This window comes from Prinia subflava, chromosome 3 (assembly GCF_021018805.1).
Source record: "Prinia subflava isolate CZ2003 ecotype Zambia chromosome 3, Cam_Psub_1.2, whole genome shotgun sequence".
Lineage (NCBI taxonomy): Eukaryota > Metazoa > Chordata > Aves > Passeriformes > Cisticolidae > Prinia > Prinia subflava.
Window position 1 is genome coordinate 55,207,544 of NC_086249.1, and position 21,508 is coordinate 55,229,051.

The 21,508-nt window shown below is 34.3% G+C and overlaps 1 protein-coding gene across 1 annotated transcript in view; it reads right to left on the reverse strand.

The window, feature by feature from the left end:
• Positions 1-807: 807 nt before the first annotated feature.
• Positions 808-21,508, reverse strand: part of KLHL1 (kelch like family member 1) — a 190,880-nt gene continuing 170,179 nt past the window's right edge. Inside the window, exons 8-11 of the mRNA XM_063392204.1 lie at positions 19,785-19,947; positions 6,276-6,488; positions 2,041-2,212; positions 808-1,094 (exon numbers count right to left, since the gene is read on the reverse strand). Coding sequence (XP_063248274.1) covers positions 1,020-1,094; positions 2,041-2,212; positions 6,276-6,488; positions 19,785-19,947 — 623 coding nt within the window. The 3' untranslated portion in view covers positions 808-1,019. The remainder of the gene's footprint in view (positions 1,095-2,040; positions 2,213-6,275; positions 6,489-19,784; positions 19,948-21,508) is intronic.

A 21,508-nucleotide genomic window follows, 5' to 3' on the forward strand; every position in this document is an offset into this window, starting at 1 on the left:
TGGGAAGTCATAAATTGGCAGCTCTATGAAGGCAAAACTGTCTATGTACAAGCATCAGAAAGAAATAAAATGTAGGGTTTTTCTCCCCCTTGAAATGTTAGAAGAGGCTCTACAGACTGTTCTTGTCACATTTCATCCATTAACATGATGCAGTAAAATAAAGGGATCAATATTCCAGCTTGTCATGAGCTTCCAACATGCAGTAGATGCATCAAGCAATGAGGTTAAAGCCCACATGCTTAAAGTAAATATAAGATTAAGGAAGAATTGGGTAACAGTTTCTTTGACTCCCATATTTGCAACAAAGCCCCGTTGTAGCCAAAGGACTCCTTTATATATGAGTTGACCAACACACACACTTCCCCCTCAATAGACTCATTTATAGGATGTGTTTATAGGACTGGTGAGGAGGTACAATCTGAAGTTACCAAAAAAGTCTACTTTTACTTTTGTGTTTCTTCCTACTTTAGTGTCACAGCTCAGTTGCTATGAATATCCAGACCATTGGACCTATTCCTTTCAGTAAAGTCAAACTGCTCATTTAAATGAGAAGACCATGACCCATTTGAAGACAAGATCTAAACAGCAAAAAATTATATTACTATCCACTGTTCTCTTTTAAAAAACACCGTTTAAAATTGATTAAATATACTTTCATGTTTCTGCAGTTCTCTTGCAGCCACAAAAACTGTTCTCACGTTCCTTTCCACTCTTTGTGTAGATTTCCCATGATTATCCAGTTCTTCAGGAGATTCATGAGAACACACATGAGAACAATACCTGAATTTACTATTTTACATTCACATATTTATGCCTACAATACTCTGGGGACTTTTTTCTTGTTCACTGGCTGTGAACAGTTTTATTATTATATAGGCCATAAATACTTAATCTTTGTCACTTCCAAACCTCTCCAAGTTTGTGATCAACAGTGTGTTCACTGTGGAAATCCTTGTTCTTGTGAAGTTATCATTCTCTTTGTCTCATAGAAAAATAATCATTTCACAGTCAGTAAAATTCTAAGCAGTGCTGACAAAGTCATGTTTGATGACTACAACACAGGCACCAGCTCTTCCAATATTTAAGGAAGCCATCTGCAGAAAAATAGATACAAATTAACTGAACAGGAACGAGCCATGCAAACATTGTCAAAGTGCTGTGTCAACATTCTTTTAAAATGGACAAAACTTAATGGGAGTATAAATTGCTAAAAATAAATAAAACACATATTACGCTACTATTGTAATTTAAAATTGCTTCCTCACACCTGACATCTTTCATTTGTAAGTGTGAGAACAGAAAGCAGGAAATAATTTTAGAGTTGTCATCAATTTTGTGAACCACTGATATACAATGGGTTTCTATATTCTGTAGACTGTGGCTGATGCTTCCACTTTAGTCCTTGAGGCAAGGTGAAAGCTCCCAATACAGAAATGTATAGTTCCAGTGTTCCTAGACAGGTTCAAGTGTCCTTTAGAATATGTTTGGCAATTTTAAACAGCATTCAAGACAAGATTAAGACCTTTAGGGGACTGAATCTTGCTGAAACTGTCACAGTAGGGTCAGCTTATATATATGTAACAACTCACTTCAATTAGTGGAACTGTATGAATCACAACATTGTTTACATGTCTCTTAACTCCCTGTCCAGGCATGTTTATTAATGGTTTTTAATGTTAACTGGTGGCTTTGTGAAAAGAATCTTTCCAAATTAATTGCTCATCTCCTACAGAACATCATAAAAATGCTCTTCTCAGTAATTCATAGTAAATTAAAAAAGATGGGCTTCTGCACTAACTTTAAAGCATTTGTGTCTACATTTAAGCTTGTCAATAGAAATTCCCCCTTGCAATCATAAAAAGAAATAAGCATTTTTGTGTACAATGCATCTCGCCTATTTTAAATGCTTATTTGAGGATAGATCATGATTTTGAAGTATGCACCTTTCTGCAATAAATTTAAAGAAAGCTTAGAATGGCTAATTACATATATGTGTATGTATGTGTACATGTGTAGATATAAAATAAACTTTATAATTACCTGTGTCCACTCATTAGTTTGAGGGTCATACGCTTCCATAGTGTTCAGGTATGATTGACCATCATAGCCACCTACTGCATATAATTTGTCACCAAGGAGGCAAACACCAACAGCATCTCGAGGCATACTCAGTGGAGCCACCATTGTCCATGTATCAGTTTTTGGGTCATACCTGAGCAAAGAAAAATGACACTGGCTATGTGGAGAGAAGACAAGCATCAATTCATGTTGATTTTCACTTGAATATAGCCCTTTTTTTTCCTGGGGAGAAAAACCCCTTTAGTATCCTATCCAAAAAAATTCTTCCTAACAGCAAAAAGAAAAGATACAGATTTGTTGTGTTCCCAATTCGACCTTCTGGATGTTGATTAGAACATTTTGCTTAGCTAACCTTCTAGAATAAACTAAGGTATTTGTAGGATAGTGTATCATAAAGAGATCTGAGAAAGATATAAGAGCAATATTTGAATAGATGGGTGTATAATTTTTTTTTTATGTTATCTATACATTTAGACTTATTTCCTGTATAAAATATTAGAAATATTATTTATAAAATTAAATTTCACTATATTTTAACTTCTGGAATTCTACTATACAACAGTAAAAACTTTCCTATGTATTCTAATGCTTAACTGCATTAGAGTTAGTGTCACCTTGTATTTGCTCAAGTAAAGAAAGTAATTCTAGTTTGAAGACATAACCATCACTGAATTTTTAAAACTGAGGGTAAAAATCCTTTTGCATAATGACTGTAATTTAAAAATTAAATATTTAACCTAGGTTTTGATTTAGATATTTCTTAACAAGGTGCAATTGTTTCATTTCAGAAGTCATTCCATTGCAGCTCTTTTGGACATGCATAAACCAGAAATTAATTATCTTTTGACAGTTTGTTACCAAGGATGTCCAGAGTATTAGGTTACACTAGATACCCCATTTTTAGATGTCAAATATTAATAAAACAGAATAGTGTATCACAGTATAATAAAATTAATTTCATCAGTCCTTAAGCAAGTCTACTATGTAATAGAATCATGATCAGTGGAGAAAATAAGCAGATTTAGTCTACAAATCCTTTGTCTGACTTTATTAATTTGCTTAAACGTGTAAGAACTTTAGTAAGTCATATTATCAATACGCAACTTGTGGAGATACTGTATGAAGTCCTACATATTTGAACAAGGAAATATATATATATATATATTTACAAATACTGAAACAGCAATGCTAAAGTGTTTTGCTGGTAACACCCTTTTGATTCATAAATATAACTTTTAAATTGGACAATAAAATAATTTTCTGTAACCTTATTTATATTGTCCTTGAGAGGTAAACACATTTTAAGAAAAAATATCTACTAGCCTGTTAGCTTTAAATCCTGACATTTTGGGTATTTCTCAGAAAATAAGATGTCAAATATCTAGATATATGATATCTTTCCTAACTTCAGAGGAAAATACTGCAGAATACTGCTTGAATATGTGGAAGTGAAATGAACATGTAACAAGCTAAAACCCCACATTTTTAATGGACTTTTTTCAAAGACACCGCAAGTTTTCCACAACAGCATCATATGCCTCAAGCTGAAACAGTTTCCAATCCAGTTAGATGCACCAGTGTGCATGGTATCTTTGCCTGCCTAAAGGTAATAAATGTTTAATACACTCCATCATACACTGTTCTTAAATTACAAGGGTCAAGGTGAGCAGGTACAGAAGTTAAAGCTGGAAAACAATACAACTGACATCATCATTGGACCTCTTTTATTTTCTTCCTCTTCCAATAAACAGGTATGCAAGGCTAAAATGAATCCTTATAATGAATTCTGTCAACAAAATAGAACTGCACAAGAACTTGTTGGTTTTGTAATTGCCAGGAAAATACCTGAGATTTCTTACATCCTTTTTGCTGCTAAAAACAAGTGTGTATGTCATCTTTATAATAACTAGGTATGCCCCAGGCTGAGCAGGGTTAGGATAAAAGCTCCTGAATGTGGAAAGCAATCAATTCTGAAATCAAGGTGAGATGAAGAGGAAAAAACTATAGGTCAAATGACTATGTTTTCTGTCACGTTTTGAGTAACATTTGAAAAAGAAAGCTGCTTTATGAAATCTGCCAAATTAGCTTGGAAATTTTGTAATTCTTACGAAGAAAATAGTTATTTTGCCTTTAAAAAGAATGGAAGATTGCACTTTGCCAGCTTGTGAAGATGAGTGATGAAACGTAACTATTATTTTATTTCAGAATCCAGAGGAAATCCTTTAAAATTGCATCAACCTTAGAACAGAGTAAACTGGAATACGTAATTACTATTGAGCAGGATTTTAGCAGTAGCATTAAAAAAATAGGTATCTGCTGTCACTATATTTGCATAATCTCAAAAATAATGTGTCTAGTTTGATAGAGTTCCAGGAGCAAATTGTTACAGGAATAAAGCACATCCTACCAGGCTGCATCAGAATGACAAAATGACTGAAGCAGACTCATTCCGGAAGAAGAGACTTAGGTAAAAAGCAGGCCTTCGATATTTACAGAAGGAAAAACTTTCAGAGAGATATGAAATGACTCAGGCTAAAAGTTTTCCTCATCATTTACTATTCTTTATTTTCCTAAGATATTGAGGGGCTTTTATATTTTTGAAAATAATGCATTCTTTTGGAATAAAATCCAGACACACTAAGTCACATTTCACCCATCTTATTAACTTATCAATCACTGTGATTGATAAGTTAATTTCCACATTCCAATTTCCAAATTTCAGTGGAGTCCATTAGTTAATTCACATCCAGTCAATGCAAGTTAATAGTCTTCCAAGTTCCTCTTTGTTAGTACTGACTTTTAGTCTCAAAGCTGACTATCGATGAAGTACGTTACCCACACCTTTTGGTATCAGTGGAAAAAAATTCTAGATGAGGGACACTATATATTGTCATTCTTATACCAGTATATAAAACAGCATAAGGATAGGTTTATCTCCTTTTGCAGTCTCCCTTGAGAAAGACAAACGTGGTGGGATATGGTTCATCTTCAACACCAGAAGGGTCTTCTTCTCAGAGAATGGAAAATGAAAGAAAAGCTGCCTCATGAGTACCAATAAGCAGAAGTTGAAAGATCTCATACTTATTATGACTGTTATCAGTAGTCTTCATATAAATTTACTTCTTTGAAAATTCTTGTTATTGTTCCTTGTAAATAGAGGTCCACAAGCATAGGCCCTGTAAGTACAGGCATCATGGGATTGCCCTAATTAACTGTCCCTGTTGGAGATGAGAAGAATTTGGCAGTCTATGATCTTTGTTTACATACAGTAGAGATGGCAATGAGTCTAAGATTGAGCAAAATCAGATGGATGACATAAGGAGTTTTAACTCACATTTTTTCAATTAAATATTGAATACCAAGCTGGATTCAGCAGAAGAAATAACTGACATTTAATTAACCTCTTCAGAAAATAAATAACAAGATAAATGTTTCCCAGCTTACATGTTAAGATAAACTAACTACTTAAAAATATCTGCTTTAACTTTTGCAATCTGTGCATATTTGGAGTGAATATTTTTCTTATTTTATCTTATAGCATTCAGAATCAGAAATAAAAAGTCAAACATTCATGAAACATTTGAAGAATACCTTTAAATTGAATGCTATAATCACTTCATCTGTGCTGTACTGCCCCACGAATTCTTGAATTTGTAGAAAATCTACTTGCAAAATTCACAACACTGTAAATATGGTGTATAAGGCTTATATTGATTGCCACATTAGAAAGTGGCAATTTTGTTAAAGGAAACTACCTGTTATACTGTGAATATTCATTACTTAAACAGTTTTTTAAATTTCTTCTTTGCTTAGCTATCATTTTAGAGTTAGAAAATACTTTTACACACAATTCTATTTTGTGTTATAAAATTATCTCAAGGAAAAAAAATTATGTCTACAAATTTTAGTTTGTGACATTGCAATGTATAATATAGTGTCTTAAAATTACTTAAATGGGATGTGAAAAGAGTGGATTTTTGTCTTTGTGATAATATGTAATAGTACTGTGATTAAAAACTGATAACAATAACTTTCAAAGAGATTGTCTTTCACAGACATTTATAGAATTTTTCAAGTACCAATTAGACATTTCTAGGGTTATCCAAACATCTGTTTAATTTTACCATCACTAAGCTAAAAAAATGATGCTACCAGATATTATTTTGTATTTTAAAAATGCATGTATAATTTGATACCTTTCCACGTAGTCCAGCAGTCGAGAACAGTGATTGGAAGCAGGAGCATCATGACCTCCAACTGCATAAAGAAAGCCATCACAGGTAGCCACTCCTACACCTCCTCTTCTCTTACACATAGGAGCACACATATTCCATTTATTTGTGTGAGGATCATAATATTCCATTGAACTCAAACATGAGCTTCCGTCCCGACCTCCAACTGAATATAACCTAAGAAAGTCCACACAAATAAAAATGTTGATAAAACAAGAGCTCAGAATTGCAGAAATAGAAACAGTGAGTATGGGGGGGGGGGGTGGGGAGTTATCTGACAACAGAAAATAGTAAAAAAGAAAATATATAATATTTTTAAATTATATGAATCTCATATACTGAACAAACCCAGATGTTTTCAATATTATTACCAAACTCATATGCTATTTAGTTTTTTGTTCACCTGAAGAGAAGGGAAGATATTTCTTTCTGCTAATGAATATTTTCATCCTTTCATTATTGAATATACAGTCAAGAGCACCACAAATGACATGCAGGTTTGTCCCTATAGGTTTGAAAATCATGTAAGCGGGATTGCTGCATAAACTCATCATCTATGAGATGGAAATGGAAGTGAAAACTTATAATTGGTAATCTAGACAAATAAGAAATATGCATCCATTTATTATAGTTTCTGCTGTGCATCAAAGTAGTATTTTTGCTGTGAATAGAAGTATTAAGAAGAACAAACAATATGGAAAACTAGATCTGATATTCAACAAATTCCACAAAAAAAAAATCTATCAGTGGGAACACATGTTCAGCATGAATTTTACACTTAGAATATAGTGGAGATCAAATATGAAATGCATTGCGGATAGGACTATCCCGTTATGTTTTAAACATGGATTTTTAAAAAGCACTACCTCAGTTTCAAGGCTCTTGCTTATGCTGAAGAAAATTCTTACCCACACTAGCAACAAGTCTACTTTGCAAGAAAATTATAACCCCAAGCATGGTGTGTTGTTTTTCTTCATCAGAATGTTTTATGAGGATAGAGTTATGTTGGAAAGTCATGGACAACTTCTGAAGAGTATTTTAAACTTGAAATGATAAAAATGTGTCTTAACAAAAAAAGTTGTTGTGTTTGTGAGTATCTGCAGGCAAGAAACTTGTTTCATTCTGCTCTTTATAATGAGTCCCAGGAGGAAATAGTTCTGATTGTTCTTTCCCCCAACACTCTGCTGTATTCATTCTGTATGAATCTTTTTGCAGTCTGTTGCCTTTTATACAGTGCCTGGAGATTAACTAATAGAAACACAGGCTATTTTAAAGTCCAACCACTAAGCAATTTCGGATGTGAAAGCTGTCTCTGTAAAGCAATTACTCATTTGGAAGCTTTTACTGTCCTAAGCACTCCATGAATTCGGAGCCATTTAAATGTGCATTTGCCATTACATTTCATTGGTATGGATGCTGATGAATAAGGAAGTGCTGTACAAGCTCTAAATATGTCACTGAAGCCTGAGAACATTTTGGTAGTGCCTGACAGACATACCTGTGCTCTGACTAAAGCATCCAGGAGAATCCATACTCCTCTGTGAGAGATACTCAAGTGAATACACTTTTTTTACAACAATTTCTTTGAATCTAGACCTAATGCATTTAACTTTATTTAAGATTATTGGATATCTACAGATGAAATCAGTATTAAGGCATCCAGTTGTGTTAATCTGTGGATGTCTACAGTGTCTACCTAAAAACAGCACTAAAAATATTTAATCATGTGACCAAAAACATTTACAGTAATATAAATGTAAATGTAAACATTTACATATAGGTGTCTGCAAGGATGTTATCTTTATTTTTAAAGATGTGACTTGGTTCAGCTACCCACAGACAGTGATAAAACATTTTTGTGACATTTAAGGTATGTTGACATTCCTTCCAGGCTGAGAGATATGGAAAATAGTACAATAGAAAAAACAGTAGAAAAAAATCATGGCTGCTGGCACCCTGAAGCACTTCAAATGTCAGTAGACAACTACATGTCAGTAAGTGAACTGATCTCCAAAAATATAAACCATGATTAACTCTTCTGAGATTTTCAGACATATTTCTAAGTAGATATTTGGACACATAAACACTGATCATCATTTTAAATAATGCAAAGAAGTAATACTTCAGCAGATTTCAGCACAAATAATCTTGTGTACCCCTAGTCAAAATCCCCACCACTTTGATATTTCTTCTGGCATGAAAAGTTCTTATTTATTCCATTGTCTTTCAGCTGAAATAAATCAATAAGCTGATATTTGCACACTGAGAGTGAAACGTACTTTCTCATTCCTCTATTCCAATTAAGACAGCTAATAAAATATAGCTGAAAGCACTCTTGAGTTGCTGGTTAAAAGACAGCAAATGCTGTTCATAAGTAGCTGATAAAACTTTTGGCCAGTGATTGGGATCACCTAGTCTGTTGCTAAAATGCTCTCTGCTATTCAGAAAAAAATAATTTTCAAAATTTTTTTTTATTTTTTATTTTTTATTTTTTATTTTTTTATTTATTTATATTTTTTTTCCCCACAAGGGTTAAATAAAAATAGTTTGGACAAGTAAAAGTTGGAAATTAAGTAATTGCTTTAAAACACTGGTTGTGGCTGAGCTTGAACAATTCAGTCTGAAATTGCTTCCAGTCTTCAGTCAAATTTCTAAATCCATGTTCACAAAGGCTAAAACTGACTGAGAAACAACTCTGCAACAAGTGCTTAATATTCAGGATACTGTACAGCCATTTGAAACTTTTGAAATATTTTAATTAAAGTTATTTAATAGTCTTATTTCCTTTTTAGAGCTTAGGGTCCTATTTTATTACATGACTTCAAATGAAACAAATTTTTCAGCTTTGTCTAGCTTGGCAAAACTTTGTAATAATATTTCTATGGGGAAAAATAGAATGTATTTCTCAGAATTAGCTAAATTACTCTTCATGGTGTATCCCATCGAAACTAGAATTATTATAAAAATAATGATCATGTATCTTTGCTTAGAAAGAGGGATCAGCAAGGAAAAAAAAGCATCCAGTACTGAGCACTTTTATCTCCAGAGTGAAAGTTCTGCCTGTGGAGATATTACAGATTTCTATTCCTAAATGGTCTACATTTCAGCTGATTCAGACACTGTGCAGATATGAAAATAGGCCTCAGCCTCTTCTGTCTTTCAGGGTTTTGTTACTTCTTATATTAAGATGGAGTGAGATCCCTAAACTTTCGTATATTTATAACTATACGTATAATTGGCCAGAAAATGAAGTAGAGGTTTCAAAGTAGGAAAGATTAGGAGAAATCATGACCACCTGGATCAAAAGGATTTATCTCAGTTCTGTCATTACAAACCTTTGATAACTACTCAGAAAAGCCAGTTTTAAATTCAGTTTGACAAGCCAACCTCAAAAGATCAGACTGCCTTTGATGTGAGGTGGGTATGGCTTGTGAAACCAGTTGAATCATGCCCTTGCTGCATTTCTTAATGAGGTTTTCCCTTTCAAAATTCTTTCACTATGAATATCAAAGACTTTATCCAGTCTTTTGCTTAGGCCCTTTTGTACCCTTTTCTGGCCTTTCAATGTGTCTGAAAGAGCAGCAGAGATTTACTCTGGCACAAAAGATATCTGCTTGATAGAACTGAGGGACAGTAATAATTTTCATTGGTGCTGGACTACTATACTGCTAAATGAGTCCTTACCTGGCCTGGGAATCAGACTATGGAGAGATATTTATCCATGCTGCCTTGATTACTCCAATGTAGTTAACTGGTAAAAGTTGAAAATACAACAGTTTTGTGAATGGAAAGCATTAATGAAGTCTTATTTCTGTGTGCAAACTTGGAAGGGCATTTCATGTATTTGTAAAGCAGTAGTGAAGTCAATCAAATTTAGAATTTGGATCCCCCAAAATGGAAAAAAAATATAGTCATAGAGTAAGTGTTCCTGGAATTTAATTGGTAGCAAATTCTGGTAAGTCAGATGGGGGTCCTGAGAACTTGATCTAATGGCTGGTGTTTCTACCCATGAAAGAAGAGCTGGAACTATATGATCTTTGAGGTCCCTTCCAACCCAAGACATTCAATGATTCTGTGACATAAAATATTTGCGTGGCTAATATCTCTATGAAAAACCTTGACTTCCTACACTGGAAATTTTAGTTTCCTAATAGAAAGAACTTGTTTCAAACAATTTTAATTGTAATCAGAATTATATGTGCTACATTCTCTGTTCAAGACCACTGAACACAGATTCCACCAGTTAAAAAACATTCATGACTTTATCAGGTGATAAAGTAGGTAAGGTAAAATAGTCTTTGTAAATTAATCATTTACTACAGCATGGGCATGAGGCCCTTTATTTGCTCTATTATTAAAAAACACAAAGTGAACCTGACATTAAATAGGAATTTTTAGTGAATCCATAGAATCTGTGCTATACTGAAATAATGTTTATGATACCGATTTTCCTTGTGAGTTTAATAATTTTAGACCATACAGTTGCTCCATTTTTTGTGTCAGTATCCATTTATTTAATGATTTTGACCAAAACATTTAAAAGTATCTACACATTCTTGTAGTTTTCACAGTTGAGGAAGAATAATTTCAATATATGTCTTATTTTTCCTATAGTGGGATACAGAATAATTGTTTTTCTGAAAAAAAGAGTTTGATGTAAACTAGAAGTTAATAAACATCATATTTATAAAATAGCAGCAGCATAAAAACTGTCATAAAAGAACCTGAAATAATTTCTCAAGATTCAAATTAAGTTATGAAACTATTTATAGGTGAAAGTATATTCAGAGTAAAACATAGGAAGAACAGAGACAAAATTTTCAACAAAAAACATTCTAAGGCTGATAACTGGTAAATATAGTCTTTGAACTATATTTATTATTCTTCATATTGCAGAAGAGTTTCAGAAAATTCATTAATAATAGCTAATAACTCCTCAGATAAATTTGAGGTACAGTCTGGTTAGGTAGAGGGTGTAGATGAAACCAGATACATGACAGAATGAATTTTTTTTTACAAAAAATGCACTGCTGTATTTTAGCATCATGCAAAATATCTACGTCATACTTAATATAGTGATCTGCTTGTAGTTAGTGAGGATATTGTGGGCAGAAAGCATGCAGTTTGAAACTTTTTTTTCTCCTTACATGACAATAACTATGTATGCCAATTAAGGTATTTTTCTTAGTTCAAATGGATTAATAAAAGAATAAGTGAATCATCAATAAGGCGTAACAGCAAAGAAAACCTCAAGCAACAAAAGCTATGAGAAAGAAAATAGCACTGATGGGAAATACAGTGGTTTAGGTCATACTTTCTTGTTTCGTTAGTTTAGCATGAAAGTTTAAAGTGTTACTTCAGCCTTAAAAAACACAATTAAAGCACATTAATACTTCCTTTATTTAATAATATTGATCAGTTTCTTAGTCATTGCTGAAGTATGAAAATTATCCATGCATTACAATCATATTATAATTGCAAAAAAGTCTTAGGTCATTTAGCCTATGATCTTTACAATGAACAAACCCTCCTCAGTTCAATAAATCCAACCAAAAACATAAGATTTAGCTGAAGCTGGTCTACTGAGCGAAAAGAAATTTCACCCTACCCCAATTTTAATTATTGAGAAATTAATCAAGTTTCAAACTGGAAAAACAGGAAGTTAAGAGTGGAGATGGCTTGGTATTCTATTCTGCTGAGTATAGTAGACATCTGGTAGCTGTTGTAAGGGCTATTGCCCATAAATATATTTAATTGAGTATTAAATGAATACTTAGCTTTCTTTAATTTCAGTTGGATGAAATTAATATGTTTAAATATCCTTCCAGATTTACACATGTGGAAATAAGGAAGTATGTGAATACACACGGTAACACACAGGAATGCATATGTGTGCACAGGCCTGTGTGTGTAATCTAAGTTAATGCCTACATTTGGTGTGGGGAGAATCTCTAGACTGCTCCAACTGCACTGCACAAGGACGTCCTTCCTGTCCCAGCATACTGGCACCAAGTACTGTGTGAGACAGGTTTGGATTGTTATACTTTATCTCCCACTAAAGGTAATAATGAAAAGCCAAACTTTAATCATAATTGAAAATATAGGATATTAACACCTCTTACAGTCTTGACTACAAGAGAGAAAACAGTGATTGCTGAATATTTTTTAAAAACCTGTGCTTAAATGTGGAAGCTGTGCAATTAAAAAATAGGCTGTGAATTTTCCTAGGCATTATCCACACTGCTTCCCACTGTCTAGACTGGTGCATATGTTACATCTAAAAGCTTAAATTAGGTGGAGTGACACTACTGCCTTTTTCTGCCAGATATTAGGATTAAGTTAACTCACTACGTCTGTTTGGTCTCCTGTACTCATACCTGTCCAAATGAATCGATACCATACTAGATCATACGCATATCTATGTAGAATTTATCCTTCATTACAAAACTCACAGAAAAAAAAAAAAGAGACTTACGTAGTACAGACAAATGGTTTCTTATTAACAAAACCTGAATGAGAGACCTTATCACAAATTACAGTCATGCTGGCTGTACAGCAATCAACAGCCAGCTAGTCTAAAAATGTTGTTGTATGGGTGATGGATGAAGAGAAGGGCACAGTGGGGGCATAACGGCCAATAAAAGATGTAGATGTGCAGTGAAAATCCAAAATAGAAATGTGGTCCAAGCATCTGTGGGCCCTGGCCACAGTATAGCCAGAGAAGTTCATCAAGTTCCCACCCTGCAGATCAGCTTAGTTTCTAAAGAGGGAGGCATCCTCACTGCATATGCATCTACCTTGGACTGTAGGAAAAAAAGTGTCTTTGCAGTAAAGATTCATGATTTTTTCGCTGTTCTCTTGTAAGAGTGACACATATTTATCTAGTTTGTATCTTTTTAAGCCTAGCCGAGCCCCACAGAAAAAAAAAGTAAACCTGTGCAGAGTCTCCTATTTTATACGCTGGATGTAAAATAACAAGTTAAATCTTGCTTGAGAAAGAGAGAATATGATGCACTTTGAATTAAATGGTACATTCACTGAGCTGCATGAGACCCCCATGTAGGAAATCTGAATTTGTTTTCAAAAGTACAAAAGATCATACCAGGGCACTGAATTAATAATAAGCCCTAATGATTCTGCTAAGGGAAAATGCCACAGATAGTTTATTATATGATGCATGAAAGCCAAAGGAGCAGAACTTCAGGAGGAGGTTGTAATCAGCCATACAATCAAGTTTTGTAGGTGGTTATATGAATGTAATATATTCCTAATTCTCTTGTGCCAAACACTGAACTACTATTAAGGACTTTGTGGAATTATTAACCTCTGTCTCTCCAAGGTCAGTCCAAAGCAATCATATTCCTAGTGAGTGACTAACTATAAGATGATTTTGAGAACCTTTCTTGTGCTCACACTAATTTGGTTTGAATTTTGCTATTTTTCTTAAAAATTAAGGTTCAGCAGACTAAACTTTCTGATGGTTACTTTGTAATAGTGCATAATTATCGTAAGGGCCATATTAAACTAAAACAACTGCTATTTACAGCAGGCATAATATTGATCTAAATAACACAAGTTTCTTTCCAGTTTTTCTCATTAAATGACCTGAAAACAAAACATTCCACTGTGCATATGCCAACACTTCTATTGGCTAGCCTTCTGTATTTCCCATTCAAAATAAAACAGAGAATAGCTGGGAAAGCACTGCCAAAACAATCCAATTTATGAAAATCCATTACTAAATGAATCCAATTATCACAAAAGTGGTGGAACTGAATGAATGTAACTGAATATAAATAAATAAATAATTATTTTAAAAAATCTTAAAGGTACACGGTTATTAAAGTCTGTCTACCTAACTAATAAAATTGAAAATGTAACAAATTAATTTGCATGGATGTGAAGGGAAAAATAATTAATATGTATATACAAATGTATTAAAAAAATTAGTATATTCTATCAGTACTTAAGTAGAATTAATAGAATATGAAATCTGATCTAAATTCTATCTGTTACAGTTAAGTAAGAAACAAAATTTGACATTACCAATTGATAATAAATAATTGCTTAAAGGACACAACCAGAAAAGCACTGGGTTTTTTTATCTTGGATTGTCTTCCAGCAAAAATATGAAAATATATTGGTGTGTAAGGCAAACAGGAAAAAGGATGGAAACATAATCGATGGAGAGGGATGAGGCTTGCCAAACAACTCCAATTTTAAACATTTAGATTGGATTAAGAGGATCTATGCTTAGGGGTTTGTTCCTGTAAATGTCTCTGGGTCAGCGTATGCATCTTGCCTGTAGTCTTGGCATTGCATTTTCCTGCTTAAGACAATCACCAGTCACAGGCACAGCAGCCTGTGGAGGACACCACACTGGAGGAGGTTATCTCCCAAAGGACTGCATCCCATGGAGAGCCCGTGATGGAGCACGGGAAATGTGTGAGGAAGAAGTGGCAGAGGAAAGCAATTATGGTCTGACCACAACCGCCATTTCCATAAGAAATGGGCTACAAGAATATACAGGACATAAACTGAGCCTGGGAAAGGGGGAAGAATGGTGGTATTTTAAAATTTGGGGTTGCTTACCACTAGACAGAATCTATTATTATGACTAATAAATTGCATTAATTTTCTCCAAGTCAAGTCTATTTTGCCTGTGACAGCAAATGGTAGGTGGTCAGATGGATATTGATGTGGAATAATATTCTCTTGCAGCATTTTTCCTTGCCCTTTTGCTTTCCTTCAGAGACAACAAATACTTATAAAAATTTCTTTTTCCTCAAATAAAATATTATTTAAAAGAATAGCTACGGTTGTATTTATAAAACGGTTGTATTTATAAAAGTTAAGATTAAAAAATTCCTTGGTTTTTGTCATCTATCACATGTCAACAATTGTGTGTGGTATTTAAAAAAACCAACAGCAGCAGGGGGAAATATCAAGTTCACCATAACACAAATTTGAGGAGGTGGCAATCAACAAAGGGCAGGACTCTTTTCCTTGACTTCACAAGATGTTAGCATGAGACTGAACTCTTGCAAGCGTGTGTCAAAGTCATGATTTTTGCTACTTAAGGCACTAAAGGCACTTTACTTTAAATTATATTCTATCATTTAAAGTCAGCCTGCAGATTTTATCAACAGCTGAGTGATTTATCCTTTTGTAACACAGATTTACTAATATTCCCTAATGGGATCACGACGAAAATGCCAGACTTTCTGCCATGAAAGCTACAGTGGCATCAAAAAATACTGGTAATTTCAAACATACCAGTAGAAACTAAGGAATATTTTTTGTAATGTGGTCTTTGTGGACATACAATAGAGCAATATGGAAAAACTTCAGTTATGGTAGTGACAGAAAAGTGTTTAGAACAACATAAATCTGCATGATACAGAGAATGTCTTTGAGGCGTATGTATTCCTGATGAAAGTGTGTAAACTAAATTTCATTTTCACTTAGATCTACACCATTAGCATAAAATATGTTCTGAAATTAAATTAAATTAGTGCAAAAGTTTAGTGTTCTTAGGGAATGAGTGGTTCATGTATTAGAGTTTTTTAATGTAAGTCTAATAAATAGCTATGGTATTAGCTATAAATTTGGAGGCATTTACATTTTAAGATAATGAAAGGATTAGTATTTATTGGATTGAAAGTGTCCACTGGATTTTTTTTCTTCTTGAGTTTAAAATTGAGAAATTAAGAAAAGCTTGAAATAGTTAAGTGATAATTTAATAAAGTTTCTGGAAAAGATAGACTTTTTCACGCTTTTGGTTCCTTGGTGCTTCTAACTTAGGCTGCAGAAAACAAAAGAGAACTATTGCTTCAGCACAATGTGCTGACAAGTGTAGAATGCTAGTCTCATACAGTATAAATTGCACACTAGTGTGTGTCAACCAACACGTGAAATGACAACGTGGAGGCAGGAGGTCTGCAGTGCAAGAGCTGCTCCCCAAAAAGAGGGCGAGCCTGTTTATTTCTTTCATTTTTATACATTTGGGTGTCTGGTTGTGGATTGGCTGCTGGGGTTACTACCCCTTCATTCCACTAGCCAGACAGCTGTCAACCAACATTATTTTCAGGCTAGAAAATACGTAAACAAAAGACAGTGAACAGAAACAAGAAGGTTTGTTTATGTTCCAAGGTGTGAGAAACTGAAAAACTGACTCCTTAATATTGTGCAGAAACTAAGAAACTGACTCCATCTTATGAACAAAGCAGAAGGCTTTAGAAAAACTCAGAAAAACTAGGGTGACACTCGTGCAATTTACTTTTAAAATTTACACCACTTAGGCCACTTACGTCAGCCCCAAAGAAGAATTCAAATAAGTTGTCCTAACTTCTGATTCATTATCTGCATATAAAAAGCATCATCCTACCAGTTTCTTCAAAGTGCAGATCTCCATCCCACATTTTGTATTTTAACACCCATGTCTATTGCTCATCTGAGGAAGTTCATGCACTCTTTCTCTTCCAGCCTGTGTAATGAGGTTGTTAACAGTAACAAGGCAGAAAGGATGATGCAGTTTCCATATCAGAAGGAATTACTGACCATATTTCATCCCAGGAAATTCTACAGTCATGGCAAGTCCAACAACACTCACCAAAATATATTAAAAATTGATAAAGACATCAAGTTAAAAATAAATAATTTTTATATATAGTAAGGATAATGCACTCCACTCTTTTCCACTGTTTGACTATGAGAAACACAAGAAGATGAAGGAAATGGTATCTCCAAAGCCTCAGCATACACTGTTAGTGGCACCCAGAACCTATTGTTGACTTGGGAAAACAAAAATATTACTGAAAAAGAAACTTCTCAGATTCCAGTCTTTGATGTTGCATAAAAACACAAGATATTACCCTTTATATGAACCAATAAACAGGCATTTGGAACCTAATGAGAGTTTTGTGGACATGATCTTATTTTCCCCATACTTCTTTTATTTCATCTCTATTTTCCCAGCTGAATTGCAGCAATTTTGTACATCTGTTTCTTTGCCAACTGTATCAGTTTTGTTGCTTTTCTTTGACACACATTCTTGATAATCATGGTACACATATGGCCTTTGCAATTTCACTTGAACTTCCTTCAGTATGGATGACCAGTTCCACACAGTAACACAACATAAATATTTCCAATATTTCCATAATAAAACTTTATGTATTCTTCAGTAGCATTTCCTTTTTTCCCCCAGATTTCTTCTTCTGTTCTTTTTCTGTGCTAACAACATACAGCTTTTTTCACCTTTTGTTTCCCTTCTTAGCATTAATTTTCTTCAAACACAAGGCTTTTTAATTCACACATAAACTACTAAATATTCTATTTGTCTTCCTTCTTAAGGTGATTCAGATACTTCCATATCCATGTGTCCAACATGAACCATACGATATTGTTCCCTTTGGTGCCACTTTGAATGGTCTGGTAATTTAACTAACTTGCTCTTGCTGTGATACTCTTTTAACCCAGGACAGATCTTTGAGGAATTCCAGGGGGAACTGTGACATCTTAATTATTGCATACAGTTCCTTTCTTCTTCAAATCCCTGTACTATTCACCTTTTTTTCATCCTAAGTGTTTATTTCATATGTAGCACCAGATAAATTGTTCTGTTCAAATTCTGGTAAAATAAATTTGTTGTATGCCTTTTTTTTAAATCTAGAAAACCACCTTTAGCTTTTATTAGTTCTTTTAGCTCTCCTTACAACTAAGAAGACATTTAAGAAAATGAACATTTCCTGTGTTCCTCATTGAAGGATAGTAACTATTGTATCCTATTAGTCTGGGAAATCTGTAGGTAATAACCAGGTGACCTTTGTGTGGGGAGAGGAAGATACTCCATTAAGCCCTCCTGGGTGAAACAGTACTGCAACTTTGAAACATAATAAGGAAACATAATGATTACAGAAAAGAACCCTGTCAAATGGACTCAGTTTGAAATTATAAAAAAAACAACCAACCAAAGAAAACCACCCCCTCCCCAACCCCAAAACAAAACCAAAACAAAATATAAAAAACCTTCAGATAGCTATTTTTCTGAATTTCTGAGAAATTGAGTAGGATTTTATTATTTCAGTAATTAAATATTTTTCAAATAAGGTTACGATGCACAAGTTGACATCATCCTTTTGATGTTTTAGGAAAGATGTTGATATAAAAGTTTCAATTTAAATTTAAAAATGTATTTCAGTGAAATAATATTAATTTCTGTGCACCCTGTTTTGCCAAATTCAGATAGTATTGTTTTCAATTTGTTTGAGCAGCAAAACTTTACTTGCACCATCTACACAAGTGAGCTTCAGAAGCACTTTAATACATTGGGAACCATAAGAGGTTATTTACAAATCAATCTCCTCACTCAGAGCCTGATGAGATCAGGATACAAAAGTTTTAAGTTTTTTTATTTATTTCCATCACAAGCTGATAGAAAAATACAATTTTCTTTTTTCTGCATAAAATTAATTTAAAGGGAAAATAAGCCAATCATAGGGCAATGGAAGATCACTAATGGAGTAGTTTCCCACATTAAAACATAAAAGAAGTGGCTATACTTTTTCAAGTCGTTTAAGAAACTCACATTTGAAATATTTAGCATCCAGTATCCATTTTATGTAAAGTGCCCAAAGAAGTGTGAGAGATACATGCATGGAATAGTTTGTAACTTTCTCACTTCAAAGAACATATACTGCATTTCATTTATTCACTGCAGAAGAAAAAAATCATAACAACATAGACAAAAACCCTCAGAACTTCTATACTAAAATATTTTTTTCCTTTGCTGAATGTTAAATCCAAAATTGTGTTTCTCAATGAGATATTCATTTCCAATATCTTGAGGAATGCAGCACATGTCAGTTGTGTGGAACAGCAATGTAGCAAGAATAGCACCAGGAAGTTGAAAGATCCTCACACATGTTTTAAAGCTGCAGTTCATGGCATATTGGATATTTTTTAAAGATGGTTTCTTAGATAAAAAGAATAAAAATCAATGGCATATTCCTGCTTGTTGCAGTGACACCACTGCTTTTTGGTTTTCAGTGGTGTCCATCCTAACTTTCTGGGACACAGATAACATCTCTTTTAACTTAAAAGACATTGATAAAAGTCTTGTAAAATTCAATGGAATATCTATTAACTGAGAAGCATTAAATATATGGTCAGCTGTGCAAAAGAAACAAAGCTGGAAAACATATGCATAACCATATGTAGCTCTTCATGACTTTAGATCAAGATTTCCAGGGTTATTTGTCTCTATATTGCTTCTGCTAGTCTGCTGCATGGCTTATGCACCACTGAAACCAGTTTATTGTAGAATAACAGAGTGATTAAAGCAGCTTTGACCATTTGATCTACTCCAGAACATTTCAATGCCACTGCAACTTAATAAGGGAAAGCAATGACAAATAAGCTTCACTGGTTTACAAAAGAAGTGTTTCAATTGTGTAAGGATACCCTACTCACTTGCCATTTAATGCTGCTACTCCAACAGTGCTTCTGGCAATTGACATACTTGCCACAAATGTCCACTGCTGACTTTGAGGGTCCCACCTCTCAACTGTGTTCAAATAACTCCAACCATCATGTCCTCCCACTGCATAAATAGGCCCTTCAAGCACTGTAACTCCTGAAATGGAGGAGAGAAAGTGAGAGAAGATAAAAGTATGTTTCCTTTATCAGCAGTTAAAAAAAAGTTTTCCAAAATGCAACCAACAAATGAACTCATGTACTCAAAATGAAAATGGAAGTACCAATTTGAGATTTGATTAATTAAGAATTAACAAACAGTGATAAAATTAATGCCACTCCACATGGCTCTGTGAAAAACAGGTCTTGTCAAACAGAAAACTTAATTTCATTTCTTGAAAAGAGTGTTTGCTTCAGAGAATAACCTGTCAGTGATGTGATTCTCTTAGATTTCTGTATTCCCTTTTGCATCTCATAACATTCTGATCATGAATTAGCTCTTTAGAATAGCAGTAAAGTACATAATAAAGTAAGGACTGGACAGCTGGTACATCTCTGATTATTGTCAACCTAAGGGGGATTTCATTTCATGGAATTGCTTCTACAGAGGTTGAAGTCTGTTTTTTCACCATTTTTGTCAATCATGTAGAAGAAATTATACAATTTTTCAGTAACAGGAAGATTGATGGACTGGTACAGAATCAAAAACACATTTGAAGGCTTGAGCAAGTAATTAGACTAAGAAATTTAAGCTGTTTTCTCAGTTTCACTCTATGAAAAAAAAAGAAATAACCACACACCTTCACAGAAAATTAATATTGGGTATATGAGGATTCTTTTATCTACTGAAGAAAAAAATTTAAAAAGTAATGTGTGAAAACTGAAGTTGAAAACATTTCAATAAGAAACAATTTTTTAACTGTGGCAGTGTGTTAATTTAATCGGTTATACTTTATATATTTTTGTACTCGTCTGGTTCTATGTACCCTACCCCCCCTAATTATTATTTCTTTGTCTCACTCACATGATTTCAGTCTGCACCTGCACCTGTTATGTGACATTCGGTTAAGTGTCTGTTATGTTTCCCACCTTTGTAAACTCCCTCCTACCCTCTCCTGATTAGTCCACGTTATGTTTCCCTACCCCTGGGTCCCCTAGCAACTGGCCCTGGTTGGCCAGCGATGGCTGACCACTCCCTTTGCCCCCTCCCAGCTAGCCCCTGACAAAAACCCACTGCACCCTCCTCTCCCCGGACAGTTCTGGTCTGAGGAGGTGTTTCCAATAAACCCTCTGTTTGTTCAGAATTGTCTCCTCCTTTCATTCCACTGCCTGTCGTATCTCCATCGCTCACGAGAGTCCCTCAGGGAAAGAACCCCCAGGAGTCAGCCCTGCCTGCGCTGCTTGCAGGCTGACCCTTGCCGACGTTTGTCACTGTGTCTGGGCTTGCCGGGGACAGAGCCCGTCGACTCTAAGTGGGCACCACAACATTTAACCATGAGGGGCTTAAATCACCCAGTCAAAGGAATTGATGAATTCTGTATCTCACAGTTTCTTCAGTTAAGCTAAGGGGGCTCTGGAAGAGAAGTTACAGCTAAGCACCATTTGTTACAAGACAGTGAGCTCAGTAGATCCATTCTATGAATCTGTGATCCCAAATGAACATCACTCTGAAAAATCTCAGGCTAAATCCAGTCCTATTTCTACGTCAATGTCTTTTTTTT